This window comes from Drosophila ficusphila, unplaced genomic scaffold (genome assembly GCF_018152265.1).
Source record: "Drosophila ficusphila isolate 14025-0441.05 unplaced genomic scaffold, ASM1815226v1 contig_2, whole genome shotgun sequence".
Taxonomy (NCBI): Eukaryota; Metazoa; Arthropoda; class Insecta; order Diptera; family Drosophilidae; genus Drosophila; species Drosophila ficusphila.
In genome coordinates, this window is record NW_025064094.1 from 1,392,859 (window position 1) to 1,410,782 (window position 17,924).

Genomic DNA, 17,924 nt, shown 5'->3' on the forward strand with positions numbered 1-17,924 from the left:
TTTTAATGTTGTTTTTCGTCTTCTTCCTCTTCTTCGTCTCGCAAGTTTCCTTTTTAAGGTTGCATTAGCTCTACAAATTTTATTATCACATTTGTTGATTTTGTCATGATAGCTTAATTCGAAATAAACTTTATGTCAAGATTGTCTACTTTATGAATTTCTTTATTGGTTAAGTTCAGGCTTCCCTTACGATTCCTTCTTTAGTAAACGCGCACCTTCTTTACTTATTTATTTTTACTTTTTCTTATGTTTTTTAAAACTTTTACCGTATGGTATTAGTATGGGGAAACTACAAAGTACCTTGAGGGACCATAATGTTAGAAGCCTGTAGCTCGTTGTGTACTCGCGACATAGCAGACCTATAGGTAGCTGATTCATACGGCTTGAAGGCCCACAATGTATGAACAATCTTTATAAAGACATCTTCATTTGCTGAGTTAATATCTTAAATTGGTTTTATTTTGTATAAGTCCTTGCTTATATTGCCTTTCTGACATTACCTTTACTGAACGCTAATACTGTACCATCTAAGCTAATGGTTAGAAGTTTATGTTTTTTTTTTTGGCGCACCAAATTTTTGAATACAGCATCATTAATAAATCTTGAACTATAGCTTAAGTTGCAAAAACTTTTTATTTTTTTGAAATCGCAATATGCAACATTTTTGAGCAGAGCTCGCAAATATGGTAACAGGCGAGCGTTTTCTTCTAGCGTGCTCTTGCGAGCACAACCGAAGAACTGCAAACTCTCTCGTTCTCGTTCTGAGCAAGAGACTCTTGCTGTCTTCATTTATGTTTTCTGTTTAGCGCTTTTCGTTGAGCTATTTGAAATTAATAAGCAGTACGTAAAGAACGGATCGAGAAATGCTAGCACAATGAGAGCCAACAAAAGACCTGTTCACCAAAAACTCAAATTCAATTTCAAATTTCTAAGGGTTTTTCAAATAGTAGGCTGATAGTCCGAATTGAGGATGGTTGCATCTTATCCAGCTTTATGAATCATCGTGATGATAGACTTCTTAAACTGTTTCATTATGCTATTGAATATTTTTGTGAGTAATCCCAAATCCCAATGTTCGGCCATTCAGTAATCATTTTATTACTGATTAGATCATATCCCGGAGCCTTGCTTTGCTTTATATCTTGAACTTGTATTACTTCTGCAACATTTCGTATTTGGAAAGCGATTGGCATGGTAGCTTCCATTGTTGGGGGGTAGAAGAGAAAATCCATAAGTTTCTGGATTTGGCTTAAAAACTTTTTCGAGGTGGGGGCACATTTAAGCAGATTTTTGTTTAATCATAAACTCCAGAACAAGAGTTTGATGCCGCAAGAGTTTCCTGGATAGAAAGGTTGTTGAAGGGTCTGCCTACTCGACCGCTTCCACTGGTTCCACTCAAGTGCAATTCTTACTATGCTATTCTTATACTTTCGCAGTGCATGGCCTATCCATCTCCACCAGTCATAGCCCAGAGGTCTATGTTGGAGATTCTGTTTGGCCAGAAAATCCCGCATATTATTCTGAAACACTTGTTGGTGAAAGCCTGCAATTGCTGAATGGTTTTCTGCGTTGTGAGCCACGTCTCGCTTCCGTATAGTAGGACGGATTTTACGCATGAGTTGAAGATATTAAAGTTTTATTCGCTCAAGGAAAAACACTTTTTAAAGTAAATATCAATTTATTCAGTAAGCTTGATAATTGAGGCGTCAGTAGAATTTGTATGATGGGAACATCTTTAACCCTCTAAGCCCCAAGAGTGCCTTGAGGCACTCATTTCACATGCGTTTTTGTGGAAAGTGGCATTAGAGGGTTAAGTTTGACGATCCCTCTGAAGAGTCTGCTTAACCAAATCGCTTCCTTGGCTCCCTCGTTCGCTGCGATAATCTCTGCTTCGGTAGTTGAGGTCGCAACAACTGCTTGTCGTTGGCTAGTCCAGGAAACTGCGCCTCCTGCATACTTCACGACGACTCCAGAAGTCGAAGGCCCTGCCTTAATGCAACCGCCAAAGTCTGCATCACTGAACACTTGTAAAAGTCCCACTTCTACATTGCTTCGGTAAACGGTTCCCAGGTCCAGAGTCCCTGCTATAAATCGGAAGACTCTTTTGACTCACACGACATCCTCTTGAGTAGGATTTTCCAGTGTTCTCGAAATGAACCCCACACTGTATGCCAGATCTGGTCTCGTGCCAAGCATAAAGTACATCAGTGCTCCAACTGCCTGCCTGTAATTTGTTTGGCTCGTCAGCTTTCCGTCAGCTTGAAGTTTCTGTGCCCTTTAACATCGGAGTTGAAACTGGCTTGCACTCTGGAAAATTAAAAAGTTCTAAAATTTTCTGTGTGTATCTATTTTGACAAACCATAATGCACTTTTCTTCTTGTGCCATTTCAAGTCTCCATAAAACAATCTGCTTTCTTTGAGACGATTTTGAAATCCGATTTTAACTCTCCAATAAATGTTTCCATCTCGGTGAGATCTGTTGCTGCTAGAAGACCATCATCCACGTAGACCACAAGTATGAGTTTCTGTCCGTTCTTCTTTCGAATACAGGGTGGGCCACGTAGTGGTCACTTTTTGAACTAATAGTTATTTCGAGAACGTCACCACATAAGTCAGTTGCATATCGATAGTTGTTCAGTATATCAACTCCAGTTCACGCTGGGAAATGGTAAAATTTTACTTCCAAAGTAACGAATCAGTTGCCGAAACTGCAAGGAAATTGCGTACAAAGTATGGTCGCGAAATGCCACCTTCCCGATTTGTTTTGGAAAATTTTGAAACTGGTTCACTGAACAACAAAACAACACGAAAACGTGAGTCAACTGTTCGTACTGCTGAAAACATTGCTGTTGTAGCCAAAGATATACGCGATCTTCCGACAACCTCCACTCGTCAACGAAGTCAACAATTGGACATCTCACGAACCTCTTTGAGGAGGATTTTGCATAAAGACCTCGGTATGACACCTTACAAGGTCCAATTGACTCAGCAGCTCAAGCCATATGACCATTTGGCTCGTTTTCGCTTCGCTAAATGGGCTCAAGAGCGTTTGGAAGCTGATGAAGGATTTGGACGAAAAATCATCTTCTCGGACGAGGCGCATTACCATCTTGGCGGCTATGTTAATAAGCAATACTGCCGTATCTGGGGAACGGAAAACCCTCATGTGATCGTGGAGAAACCAATGCATCCCGAACGAGTGACTGTTTGGTGCGGATTTTGGGCTGGTGGTATCATTGGGCCGTTTTTCTTCAAAGACAGTGCGGGAAGAGCCGTTACGGTCAATGGCGAGCGCTACCGAGCCATGATAACCGATTTTTTGTGGCCTATTATCGACCAAATGGACGTGGAGGACATTTGATTTCAACAGGATGGTGCACCGTGCCACACAAGCAATGCCACAATCGATCTTCTGCGTGAGAAGTTCGGCGAACGCGTTATTAGCCGGCGTGCCGAGGTCGCTTGGCCGCCTCGTAGCTGCGATTTGACTCCATTGGACTATTATCTCTGGGGTGCCGTTAAGGATAAGTGTTATGCCAAGAATCCACAAGCAATTGAGGACCTGAAAGCCGAAATCGGCGAAGTTATTGGCCAGATACAGCCCCACACGCTCGAGAATGTCGTCAAAAATTGGTCTGATCGCATCCGCTACTGCCACGCCAGCCGCGGCAGCCACATGAATGAATGAACGGATCCATCCTCATAATTTGCTGGTTGTCTCATAAATAGAGGTTTCTTCGAGTTGTCCATACAAGAAGGCTGTTGATACATCAAACTGCATCAAATACAGCTTCTCACTCGCTGAGATGCTGAGTATCGGTCTAACTGTTCCCATCTTTGCCACTGGACTGAAAGTTTCATTGTAGACAATGCCGTAACGTTGACTAAATCCTTTGATAACGAGTCTTGCTTTGAACTTATCAATGCTGCCATCAGGATTTTTCTTTAGCCGGAAGACCCACATGCATGGTATCGCCTTTGCACCTGGTTGAAGTTCGGTTAAAGTCCAAGTATGATTTTCTTTCAACGAGGCGATTTCTTGATCCATGGCTTTCTTCCAATCTGCTGAATCCTTGCTTCTTAGGGCATCTTCAAGCATCACAGGATGTTCAGTCATCTGATTTACGACCTCTTCTACTATCAAGGCATAATATTCAAGATGCTGGGGCAACTTTAGGGTTGAACGATCTCTCAGTACTCTCTTGTTTGTCTCTTCTTTAGTGTTGCACTCAAACTCTTCTTCAGTGAAGGACTCGTACTCTTCTTCAGTGTTGACTGATGGCTCATCAGGATCATTTTCTTTGGTCTTGATCTCTTCCTTATTATTGACATCGTCTTTGATCTCATCTTGACTATCATTCTCGATGTCTTTTAGTGGTAGCTTGACTTTACATTCACATTCTTTTGGTCTTTCTTCGAATTGAACATCTCTTGACACGATGACTTGATGAATGTCTGGAATGTAGATTCTGTAACGTTCGTCACCATCGTATCCTATGAGCACACCTTTAACTGCCTTCTTGTCCATTTTCTTCCTCTTTTCAGCTGGTACATGGACGTAGCAGGTGGATCCAACAATACGGAGATGTTTGATCCTGGGTTTCTACCCCATTCACAACTCGTAGGGACTGACTCCTTCCTTGGATGATTTTCCGGTTCTATTAAGAATGTAGACTCCTGTCGTCACTAGCTCTGCCCACATTGCATCTGGAAAATCAACTTCGCAGTTCGAATACTTCCATGTCCTTGCCATTTCCACAATTAGCCAGAAGCGATCTATCCTAGTGGTGGGGCTGCCACCTATCGCCATCTAGGAGAGGCGTGCGGTGGTTACACACTTTGTGTCGCCAATTTGGCGCATGTTTGCATCGCAGCGCCATCTGGCGAGGAATGCGAAGAATAGACCCAGTGAGGCCTGGGGAGCTTTTTTCTGCTTCTACTGGTGTGCCATCTTACGGCGGCGAGAATGATTAAGAAACGTCCTTTCTACTACTGAACTTGTTGTTTTTTCGAGTGTTTATACTAAGTAGCAACTTAGTGGACGGGGGTTGTGTGGCTTCGGGGAACCGAAATTTGTTAATAATGTTAAGTGAGCGGTAGAGCATAGAAATAATGAAGCTTCGGAAAAAAGACCATTTTTTTCTCGGGGAGCCTGGGATTCGAACCCGGGCCTTTCGGCTCGGAAACCAGCGCTCTACCTGCTGGGCTACCGAACCCCCATTAGAAACCACTATATTCAAAAAATTATGATTGTTTCTTAAAAACATCGATGTTGCCGTAGAATAGCGATACCATTTTCGAAAAAAAGTGATCTGAAAAAAAATCGGAAGGCCTGTCATAGGAACAATTAGAGAAATTATAAATATTGAGCAGAAAATTAGACATATCTTTTATGTTGTTGTGCTCGTTTTTAAGTAATTTGATACGATAATAGAATTTATGAATTTCTTATAAAGATTGAACTTTTTATCATACGAGTTCGCTTAGTTGCTGTCATATTATATTTTTTTTTATAAATAAAAAATTACATACCTACTGTTTGTTATAATCTCTAATTTTCAGAAGGATCGGTCAAAAAAGAGACAAGAAAACGTAAAATTAGTGAAGCCGTCTCAGTGGGTATCCGTGTACCAACGCAGCAAGAAATTCGAATTTCTAAAATTCGTCAGAGCTAGTTTCCATTCTTTTTTTTCCCTATTTTCTAAACCTAATAGTGTTTATGAGAAAGCATCCAAAGTAAAACAGCATTTTTAGATTTAATCGATTAACAAATTTTTGTTGGCGAGAAAACAATAGAAAATCTTGCTTAAAAGTGAAAAGGAAAAATGAATACTAATCTGCCTCAGATCAATATGTGCAGTCAGTTGTACATAAAACTTAAGTATAGTAGTATAGATAATAATTACAGTAGAATCCGGTTATAGCGACTTTCAAGGAACCGACGATTTTTCGTCGTTATACCCGGAAGATGCACTGAGCAAAAGAAACAAAAAAAACATTTTTTTTTGTTTATTTATGGTTGCTGTCTTCGTAATCGGTTTTTAAAATAAATCAAAATAGTTTTTTAATTAACACGGAAAATTTAATAAATTTAATTCAAAAGCATGTGTTTCTCATAATACTAAAAACTGAGTGAGCTTATTATTGATTACACTGTGCGACAAAAAAATGTTTAAGTTAATTTTTTTCTTATTTTTCACTTCTACTGATCAAAATAAGAATATAAGTTTGTGGATTTGTTAATATCAATAGCCAATCAGCTTTTACGCACACTCAAATGTCCCAAAAACGCGCGTTTTTGCATATTTCACAGCCTTATAATCACATATTGGGAAAATATTTTTTCACCGTTATAAGCGTTTATGCAAGTTCAATATCTATTAATAAAAATGTATTAAGCAAATATACCGTTAATGCTTTAAAATTTTTTTCTCCCAGCTCTATACTCTGGGCGACTATGTATGGAACTTGTTACGCGAGGATACCTCTGAAAAAGCCAAAAAAAATCTGGAAAAAAATTCACTTTTAAAAAATTAATAGTTTATTGAAAGTAAAAAAAAAAAATAATATTTCGTGTTAATTATTTTCATAATAATAATTTCATAAAATTTACCATGAAAAAAGAAATCGTATCACTTAAAAGGTGGCATAGATATTTTTGTGCATAATTTATGCACCTTAACCGAAAACAATCAAAAAGTAACTTAAACAAACATTTTGTTAAATCGCGCGATTTTTATGTAAAACAATTTTTGCTTGCGCTTTTAATAAAGTAAATTTAAACACAAAATTGTGCTAACATGTCATTTATTTCATTTAAACATTATTGATAAACTTTGATTTGGCTGTCTACTATTTGCCTGCAATATGGGCAGAGCAATAGAGACTTCGCCGCTTTCACTTTCATCACTTTGTAGCACTCAAAACATATTTTGAAGTGGCTACAAGGTAATAGTACCACATCACGCGGAGTGTCAAGGCAAATTATACATTTAAGAACTTCAACCATTTGACTAAAGTGTAAAGTATTGTCCTCATCTTCATCTTTAGTATTATCTAAGCATGACTGCTCTTCAAATGTGGTGTCCCACCTAATCAAATCATTTTTTTGATTAATTAGGCTGCCAAAAAACTCGTTTTGCAAGTTTTACTAAATTGAGGGCGTTATGACACAGGTTGCAAATGTCATAAGGCCCACGGGCGCTGTGACATTTTCGGTGCGGGCGATATGACACTTTTAGAAGTGTCAGAACGCCCGCGGGCGCTATGACACTGGGCGTTATGACATGCACCCGTTGTGGGCATAGTTTCGTTTTTGGCTTATAATTACCGAACTAGTGCATATTATTTGGACATATGGGTATCTGTGTAAAGCTAGAGACCTAAGCTAACTAATTATGAAGAAACATACTTGATTTTGTCATGCGAAAAAATTTCATATGGACTTTTGTAAAATCGCAATTTTCAGCTAAATTTTTTTTTTTTTTTTTTTTTTTTTTTTTTTTTCGCGCGTAGTCCCACGGCCCACAATCCCGCCCAACCGACCGAGGGGCGACCGCCGTGTAACGTACGGCACGATTCGCGATAAATTTTGACGCGATTTTTAAAAGAAAAAAATTTAAAAACGAAAGGTGATGAAAGAAAGTTAAATGTTATTTTAATTTTAAATTTAACGATCTAATTTTGTGCCAGAAATGTTAGTATTGATCTTTTTAGGAGTTCCAGAGAGTCAGAAGAAGATACTAAAGAATACAGTCTATTATAGTCTGAACAAAGTACCCTGAAAGGCTCATGCACGTCGTAATTAGATCTACAAAGATTTAAAATTAAAGGAGCGTAATTTCTAGTAAATCTACTTGGTACCGAGAAATTTAGTCTACTCAGCAAGTAAGGACAGTCAATTTCACCACGTATAAGGTTATGAATAAATACGGTACCAAGCATCGTTCTACGGTTAGTAAGGGAGGGCAAGTTTATGAGGAGCAATCTATGAGAATATGAGGGTAAGAATAGGTTTGCATTCCAGTTTAGGCGGCGTAGGGCAAAAATTAAAAAGTTTTTTTGTACTGATTCTATGCGATCAGCATGTACTCCGTATTGAGGACTCCAAACGGGTGCCCCATACTCAAGGATTGGCCGGACCAACGATATAAATAAAGCCTTGGTAACGTAAGGATCCTCAAATTCCTTCGACCATCGTTTAATAAATCCAAGCATTCCCCTAGCTTTACTAACCATGTTCGAAATATGAGCAGAGAATTTAAGTTTCGGGTCCAATTGGACGCCAAGATCGTCAACAAGCGCTATTCTTTCCAAGGCACCACCACTTAGTGAATAGGTGACATTTTGTGGATTGACCCGACAAAACGTCATCAGCTTGCATTTAGAGCTGTTTAATTTCAGTAAATTTTCGTTACACCAGTTTTGAAAATTGTTTAGGTCTGCTTGAAGGTTTAAGTGACGGGAGTAATCATTATACTGCAGACACAGTTTTACATCGTCCGCGTACATAAGTACGCGGGAATGCACAATGATCGATGGAAGATCATTGATAAACAAGGTAAAAAGTAATGGTCCCAGATGGCTTCCTTGTGGTACACCAGAGGTAACTCTGAGGATACTACTTAAGGAATTTTTGAAAAGGACTCTTTGCGTTCGGCCACTGAGATAACTAAAGATCCAACTTAAAAGATCTGCTGGAAACCCCATCATGTCAAGTTTGCTCAGAATCTCCATCCGCCGGCTCTTCAACAGAGCAAAAACGAGCGAGGATAACTGGAGACAATATAGACACAGCCTGACGCTCTACAACAAAGAGATCAGGAAGGCCAAACGGAAGAACTACAGAGACTTCTGTGAGGCAATCAGCACAGCCCATGAAGGGGCAAGATTGCACAAGGCTATGGCCAAAGTTGCACCAGAAAGTAACCTAGCCCTGAGGAAATGTGACAACGCTTACACTTCCGACGACAGGGATAAACTAGCTTTACTCTTTAAACACACTTCCCCGGGAGCTCACCCCTGGCGGAAGATACGTTCAACCCAATGGAGGCACCGTCCACTCCAAGACACTTCAGACCAAGCGCTGAGGACTGGGCAATTGCCAAGTCTCTAGTCTCTCCGGAGAGACTTAAATGGGCAATTGGGACCTTCCAGCCATTTAAGTCACCTGGTCTGGATGGTATCTCTCCATCATTCCTGTAGCAGGGACTGGATTTACTCCTAACCCGCTTAAGGAGACTGATGCTAAGCAGCCTAGCAATTGGACACATCCCAAATGCGTGGCGTAGAGCTAGGGTGGTCTTCATCCCCAAAGCAGGGAAGAAAGACATCACCAACCTTCAGACCTATCAGCTTAACCTCGTTTTGCCTTAAAACGTTGGAAAAGCTGGTAGACTACCACATTAGGAGCACAGTTCTTAAGGACTGTCCGCTGCAACCCAAGACACTGCACTGTACCAACTTTGTCACACTCTTGAAGGGGTAGTAGACAACAAAGAAGTTGCAATCTGCGCCTCTTTGGATATAGAGGGAGCCTTTGACAATGCGTCGCATGATGCTGTCTTAGCGGCCCTCGCCAGAAGGAATATAGACGCGACAACAAGATGGTGGACTGGAGCCTTGTTAAGCTCCAGGCAGGCAATGGCGACCATTGGCAACAGCACAATGACCGTTGCCACAAGCAGAGGATGTCCGTAAGGTGGAGTCTTGTCTCCTTTACTGTGGAGCCTACTAGTAGATGAACTACTAAAGAAACTCGCCGACAGAGGAATACAATGTCAGGGCTATGCCGATGACATAGTAATAGTAGCCAAAGGGAAATTTGAAGAAACGCTTTGCGATATTGTCCAACTCGGACTCAAGATAACGCTCGACTGGTGCAGGGAAGTTGGGCTTAACCTCAACCCCGCAAAAACAGTCATTGTTCCTTTTACAAAGAAGTACAAACTGAAGAAGATGAGACAAATCATACTACTAGGTACTCCCGTAGCAATAAGCCGGGAAGTTAAGTACCTCGGAGTTACCTTCGACAGAAGGCTAACGTTTGCAACCCATATGCAAAAGACAGTGGATAAGTGCCTCAGGGCTCTCATCACCTGTCGGAAAATTGCAGGGAAATCTTGGGGGACCTCACCCCAAATTATCAGATGGTTATTCCTTATAATTGTGAGGCCAATGCTCACATATGGGTCAGTAGCCTGGGGTAAACGAGCTAAGCTCGTTACCGCACAGAAACAGCTCCAAAGGCTGCAAAGACTGGCATGCATATGTATGACAGGAGCAATGAGAAACTGCCCCACTGCGGCACTGGAAGTTCTCATGGAACTCACTCCGCTACACTGCGTAGTAGAGTTACAGCGGAAGGCCACCCTACTAAGAATCACTTCTTGTGGGAATGGCAGTGACCGCATCCTCAGTTCTAGGGATGCAGCAAAACTACTAGTCGAACTTCCCCTGAGCTCACACCCCAGGGACGAAATGACAGTAGAATTCATCTTTGAAAAGAATTTCTCTGCTCATCTGAGCAACAAGAAAGAATGGACCGCCATGAAGGAAGTACACTCCATGGCGAGTCACACTATAGCATGGTATACGGACGGGTCTTTAACACACCAAGGCACTGGCCTTGGAGTAGTAGGACCACGAATCAAATACCATGAATCGTTAGGCCAATACACCAGCATATTCCAAGCTGAAGTTTGCGCCATAGGACGGTGTGCAGAGCTCAATATGAAGCGTGGGTACACAAACAAGGACATTGCGCTCGGACAGTCGAGAGGCAATTACTGCACTATGAAGCAATAGGATCACTTCGAAGCTGGTACGAGAAATAAGGACAAAGCTGAACCTTCTGGGCAGCAACAACAGGCTGTCATTAAGATGGATTCCAGGACACAAAGACATATCCGGGAATGAACTAGCCGACAGGCTAGCAAAACTAGGGGCGGAAAGACCCCTTATAGGACCCGAGCCTTACTGTGGCATAGGCAGACACACAGTCAAAGATTACCTAAGAACAGAAGAGGTACATATGAGGCAAGCCTGCTGGGTAGACACCACAGGCCAAAGACAAGCCAAAACCCTCATCGTCAATTATGACATGAAGAGGTTTAAGAAACTTATACTACTAGGGAAGAGATCACTTAGGATAGTTACCGGCTTACTAACCGGACACTGTAAACTAAGGAGACACCTATTTAATATAGGGATTACAAACAGGAAAACATGCAGATTCTGTGATAACGAGGATGAAACCTCAATACACATAATATCAGATTGCCCAGCACTAAGTAGCCTGAGGAGCAGAACCCTCGGGTCCAGGTTCCTTACACTTGGGACCTCTGGAAGCATCGACCCGATAAAGCTCCTTAACCTTATCGAAGGAGCCGGGTTGATGGGTGAGCTCTAAGCTCAGATAGGGGGTACAATAGATTCAGTTGGGTCGAGGTAACCTTCCCCCCCCTAATAATATAATATAATATATAAGTTTGCGAATCATTAGGAAGTGATTTACAGAGTCAAATGCTTTACTGAAGTCTGTGTAAATGACATCAGTTTGGAAATTATTTTTAATGCCATCTATCACGAAGGATGTGAGCTCTAAAAGATTTGTTGTGGTAGACCTGCGTTTCATAAATCCGTGTTGGCATGGAGATATGATTGATCTACAAAGGTGCTTTAAGTGGGGGGTTACTGCACGTTCGAAAAGCTTTGGAATTGCTGACAATTTAGAAATACCTCTATAATTGCAAGCATCCGACTTGCTTCCCTTTTTATGAAGGGGAATAACAAATGACTCTTTCCAAACAAGGGGAAACTGACAAGTTTGTAGGGATAGGGTAAACAGCTTGAGAAGGGGTTTACACAATGCATTTGCACAGTGTTTAAGAACACACCCAGGAATCCCGTCAGGACCTGGGGAGTAAACTGGTGTAACACGTTGAAGATCCGAAAGTAGGGAGCTTTCGTTTAAGGTGGGACGAAATATAAGGTTCGACTTAGGTATTGAGTATAAATACTGCTCACTTGAATGAGACACTGTGGAGTAAGTTGTTTGAAAGAATTGGGCAAACAGATCAGCTATTGCCTGATCAGTGTTAGCCGTCCTACTTTCAAACGAGAGCGAAGGCGGAAAGGAACATGATCTGCGCTTAGTGTTGACAAAATTATACAACTGTTTGGGATCCCGTAAAAACTGGGACCTGCAACGGACTAAATAATTCTTGTAACACTGAGCGTTAAGCACGGTAAAGTTTGACCGAGCTCTTATGTATTTTCCAAAAACAGACTGACAACCTGAAATTTTATATTTTTTATAAAGTCTGGACTTTAAATTCCTAAGGTGTGTCAACTCTTTGCTAAACCAAGGTGGTTTATGGGATGTTGACGGGTTATATAGCGGAACACATGAGTTAAAAAACAGTTTGATTGCCGAATAAAAAATTGTAATGGCGTCTTCCATATTATTGCAGGAATAGAGATCGGACCAGTCATTGCCAGATATAAGATGATTAAGTCTCAGAAAGTTTGCCTTGCGAAAACAATGAATTCGCTTGGCTGGCTTTATAGCATTATTTTTAACTGTTATACCAGTGTCGATAGTCACCTCGAAAGCAGGGTGATATGGATCTTCAGGCAGCGTAAGTGGAGTTGCTCTAGAAAGAACAACACTTTCAGGATTTGAGACGAGGCACAAATCAAGTAAGCGATCTAAAGAATTTCGAACATGGTTTACCTGACACAGAGGTATGTCAAGTAGACCGTCAATGAATTCATTTTGGCCTATGGGGTGTAAAGCATTGGAATTATCATCCGAGGACCAAGTAGTTCCAGGTATATTAAAATCCCCTTTGTGGGCACCCTGGGAAAAAATGCTGCAAATGGAATAGTATGAAAAAAAAAACCGCAACCAATATCAACAAAATGACAATTTATTTATTTCAAAGACTACATAGGCGTTATTCATCGTCGGAAACACAATTTTGACATGTATAATGACTGCCCCGCATGTCCACACATTTCGGATGAAAAGCTCGATCGCAGATGTCACAATTAATGGAGTTGGCTGCGGGTTCCAAACAAATTTTGAAAACAATTTTACAAGAAATTGTAGGTAATAAAAAAATTTGACAAAAAAAAACGGGTGCCCACAACCCACCCAATTTTGGTGCCCACAACCAACTTTCGCAGACATTTTAAGAAGTAATTAAAAAATGTGTTTGCATAAATTTTTTGATTCAAATCGATATTGTTCCATTTAGTATAATGCTTTGACTAAATAAAAATGCATTACACTTACCTTTTTAGTCGATTCACTTTAATTGATACACTATTGAAAATCTTTGCATAAAGTTTCACCACCTTTTTCAATCACAAAAAAAAAACAAATTAGTTCATTTCAAAAAGCAAACGCGTTCGTTTACTTTGATATTTGGCATAAAAAATACATAGGGTAATTGCTTGCGAATGACATTACCAACAAAAGTCAATCTTCATTTTGTGAAAATATACGTAGGGGTGCCCACAACCGACCAAATTATGAAAATAATTAACACAAAATATTATTTTTTACTTCCAATAAACTATTATTTTTTTTAAAGTGAATTTTTTTCGTTATTTTTTTTTGGTTTTTTCAGAGGTATCCTCGCGTAATAAGTTCCATACGTAGTCGCCCAGAGTATAGAGCTGGGAGAACAAAATTTTAAAGCATTGTGATAAAAGCCTAACGGTATATTTGCCTAATACATTTTAATTAATAGATATTGAACTTGCATGAACGCTTATAACGGTGAAAAAATATTTTCCCAATTATAAGGCTGTGAAAAATGCAAAAACGCGCGTTTTTGGGACATTTAAGTGTGCGTAAAAGCTGATTGGCTATTGATATTAACAAATCCACAAACTTATATTCTTATTTTGATTATTAGAAGTGAAAAATAAGAAAAAATCAACTTAAACATTTTTTTGTCGCACAGTGTAATAGATCACTTTAAGCTCACTCGATTTTTTTGTTTAAATATTTTTTTACCGACTTCATCGATACACAATATCAACGCAGCTATGATCTTTGTAGGGTGTTTTAAATTTTTACGTACAACATTGTGTACATCTGTTGAGCCGCTAGCGACTTTTCCAGAAGGTTTTCCAAAAATTTTCTTATGCTATAACCTTCTTCTGGCAGGTACAAATAACTGGAAAAAAATTTGAGCCAGATCCGCACATTTTTATACCCTTGCAGAGCAAAGGGTATTATAATTTCAGTCAGAAGTTTGCAACGCAGTGAAGGAGAGACCTCAGACCCCATAAAGTATATATATTCTTGATCAGCATCACAAGTAGAATCAGAATACGTCTGTACATCTGTCCGTCTGTCCGTCTGTCTGTTTCTCTTCAAACTAGTCTCTCAGTTTTAAAGATATCTTGCTGAAACTTTCGCAAAAGGTGTGTAGTTATTGCACGCAGTATATAAGTCTGAACGAGCCGGATCGGCCGACTTTATCGGATAGCTCCCATACGAGAGAATGAAATAAAAAATTCTCAGGCCGTTGTATTTGATCAGATCGACTTGAATTCTTCCAGATGGCGTTTTCTAACTACTATTGAATTTCGGATTAAATTTGATCAAAATCGGATAACTCTATTAAAAAATATATATAGAATTAATGGAAATAAATTGATAACATCGTTGTTTTTTATCCCAAGAGCATGATTTTTTGAATATCAAGTTTTTTAACAACTCTTATATTGAGAAAAAAGTTTCATAAAAATCGGACAACTATATCTTATAGCTGCCATAGAAAAGATCGAAAAATCTATATAGAAATAACGGAAGTAAAATTTTAACATCGTAGTTTTTCATCAGACAAGTATGATTTTTGAAAATAAGAGTTTTCTTACGACTCTTAAATTACGAATTAAATTTTATCAAAATCGGACAACTATATCATATAGCTCCCATATGATCTATAGTCGGAAATATGGAAAATGAATAGAAAAATCGTTATAGCTTCGATGTTGTTTAGCCTTCATGCATTTTGTTCGACATATTTGATGACTGCAAGGGTATATAAGCTTCGGCTTATCGAAGCTAGCTTCCTTTCTTGTTTGTCTCCATTTTTATATACAATATATAGATTATACCCTTGCAGAGCAAAGGGTATTATAATTTCAGTCAGAAGTTTGCAACACAGTGAAGGAGACACCTTAGACCCCATAAAGTATATATATATTTGAGATCAGCATCACGATCAGAATCCAAATACGTCTGCACGTCTGTCCGTCTGTACGTCTGTCCGTCTGTACGTCTGTACGTCTGTCCGTCTGTACGTTTGTCCGTCTGTCCGTTTGTCGGTGTCTATGTAAACTAGTCTCTCAGTTTTAAAGATATCTTGCTGAAACTTTCGCAAAAGGTGTGTAGTTATTACACGCAGTATATAAGTCGGAACGGGCCGGATCGGCCGACTATATCGGATAGCTCCCATACGAGAGAATGAATTAAAAAATTCTCAGGCAGCTGTTTTTGATCAGATCGACTTGATTTCTTCCAGATTTCAAACTGCTATTGAATTTCAAATTATATTTTATCAAAATCGGATAACTCTATCTATCATATAGTTGCCATAGATAAAAAAAATATATATAAATAATGGAAAAAAAATTAGAATGTCGTTGTTTTAAATCCCATGAGCATGATTTTTGGAACATCAAGTTTTTTAAATACTTTTAAATCGAGAAAAAAATTTCGCAAGAATCTGAGTACTATATCATATAGCTGTCATAGATCGAAAAATCTGTATAGAAATAACGGAAATAAAATGAATATCTCGTTGTTTTTCATCAGACAATCATTATTTTTGGAACATAGAGTTTTCTAATGAGTCTTGAGTTTCAAAATAAATTTCATCAAAATCGGACGACTATATCGTATAGCCGTCATATGAACAATATGGAAAATTAATAGAAAAATCGTCACAGCTTCGATGTTGTTTAGCCTTTATGTATTTTGTTCGACATATTTAATGTATGCAAGGGTATATAAGCTTCGGCTTGCCGAAGCTAGCTTCCTTTCTTGTTAAATAATTTAAAAATAATTAAAAATATCTCTTTTTCATAGCATTGGCCCTGTGCGACTGGTCACAATTACAACAAAGACGGAGAAACCTGGCAAGACGACATTGTTCTCCTCGGGAAGCTTCCCCTATTTTTCAAAGATGTCTTTTATCGGAGTCCTTGAAATCAATTACTTACTGAACCAGCTCAAAAATACTTTACCCGGAAACTCATTCGATATAAAACCTTTAATTCTTAAAGCCAGCGCCAATATGTTTTGTAAATATATGTGTTCAGTTCGGTTTAATTACAACGATAAGGATTTTAAAAAAGTCATAGAGTATTTTGATGAAATCTTTTGGGAAATTAACCAAGGATATTCCTTCGATTTTCTACCGTGGCTAACGCCGTTTTATGATCATCACATAAACAAAATAGTTCATTGGTCAACTACTATACGTAGATTTATTTTAGACAGAATTATATGTCGCCGGGAAAAAAATATTAATTTAGATGAGCCTGACCAAGATTTTACTGATGCTCTACTAAAAAGCCTAAGTGAGGACAAAAATGTGTCGCGTAATACAATAATTTTTATGTTGGAAGATTTTATTGGCGGGCACTCAGCAGTTGGAAATTTAGTCATGTTGGCACTGGCATATATTGCTAAAAACCCTACGATTGGTGAGCAAATTAAGCAGGAGGTAGATATAGTTTCCAACAAGGGCGAAAGATATATAACCCTATATGATATGAATGATATGCCCTACACTATGGCATCGATCTTAGAGGTTTTGAGATGTTCATCGTCTCCCATTGTTCCTCATGTGGCAATGGAAGACACAGTGATATCTGGATTTGGCGTTACTAAAGGCACAATCGTTTTTGTAAATACATTTATTTTAAATATGAACGAAAAGATCTGGAGCTATCCCGATCACTTTGAGCCAGAAAGATTTTTAGAAAAAATCATATAAAAATCAAAGAAGCGACCCCGAATTGAAATACAGCCAAGATGAAAACAAAAAGAATTTGTTTCACAAACAGAAATTTCAGCTTAAAAAAAATATTCCACATTTCCTTCCGTTTAGTGTAGGCAAGCGCACATGCATTGGACAAAATTTGGTCAAAGGATTTGGGTTTCTATTACTTGCAAATATTATACAGAATTATAATGTTAATTGTGTGGACCTATCAAAAATAAAGATAGAAAAATCGACTGTGGCTTTACCTCCAAAATGTTTTGATATATTATTACGACGAAGAACTTAACTTCTTTCAGCAATTTAAGGTATATTGTATCTATAAAGTATGAATTTTATATGAAGGAAACTCACTAATTAATACTTTTGCTACTTTGAAACGAACATAAAAGTTTTTGCACTGTCTAATAAATAATTTAATGAAATTAATTACCATTATAAATTTTAAGGAGACTGAATTCCTACAGATAAATATACGTTTTTATAATATATAATTTTGAGTTTTTTATTCGGATAGGGAACTTACAATGCACACACCTACATTATAACGGACCACAAGCTAGGTGTTTTTAATAAACAAAGTGAACGGTGAAATAAAGAGAGTTTTTCTTAAATAAAAGCTTTTTAATTTATTAAAATTGGCTAATACCATTTTCTCGCCTACGTTGAGAAAGACACTTTTATGATTATAATTTTTTTTTTTTTATACTGTGCTTTATTATATTGAATCTTCTCGTTTAGGGAACTAACAATATGTTTACAAATCTTATTAAACTACAGTGTTACTTTTTATTTTTGGGTGATGCCCCTTAGGCCTTACGGACAGTCTATTGTGGTATTTTTTCAATTATTTCAGCTATTTCATAGGTAACAGGTGGTATACACAGATCT

General features: G+C 38.6%; 1 protein-coding gene across 1 annotated transcript in view; it reads left to right on the forward strand.

Moving 5' to 3' along the window:
* The window catches only part of LOC108101729 (cytochrome P450 307a1), an 88,948-nt gene extending 71,424 nt beyond the window's left edge, over positions 1-17,524 (forward strand). The window contains 3 exon segments of the mRNA XM_043207598.1: positions 16,115-16,195; positions 16,198-17,014; positions 17,016-17,524. Of these exon segments, the coding sequence (XP_043063533.1) occupies positions 16,115-16,195; positions 16,198-17,014; positions 17,016-17,322 (1,205 nt within the window). The 3' untranslated portion in view covers positions 17,323-17,524.
* The last annotated feature ends 400 nt before the right edge of the window (positions 17,525-17,924 follow it).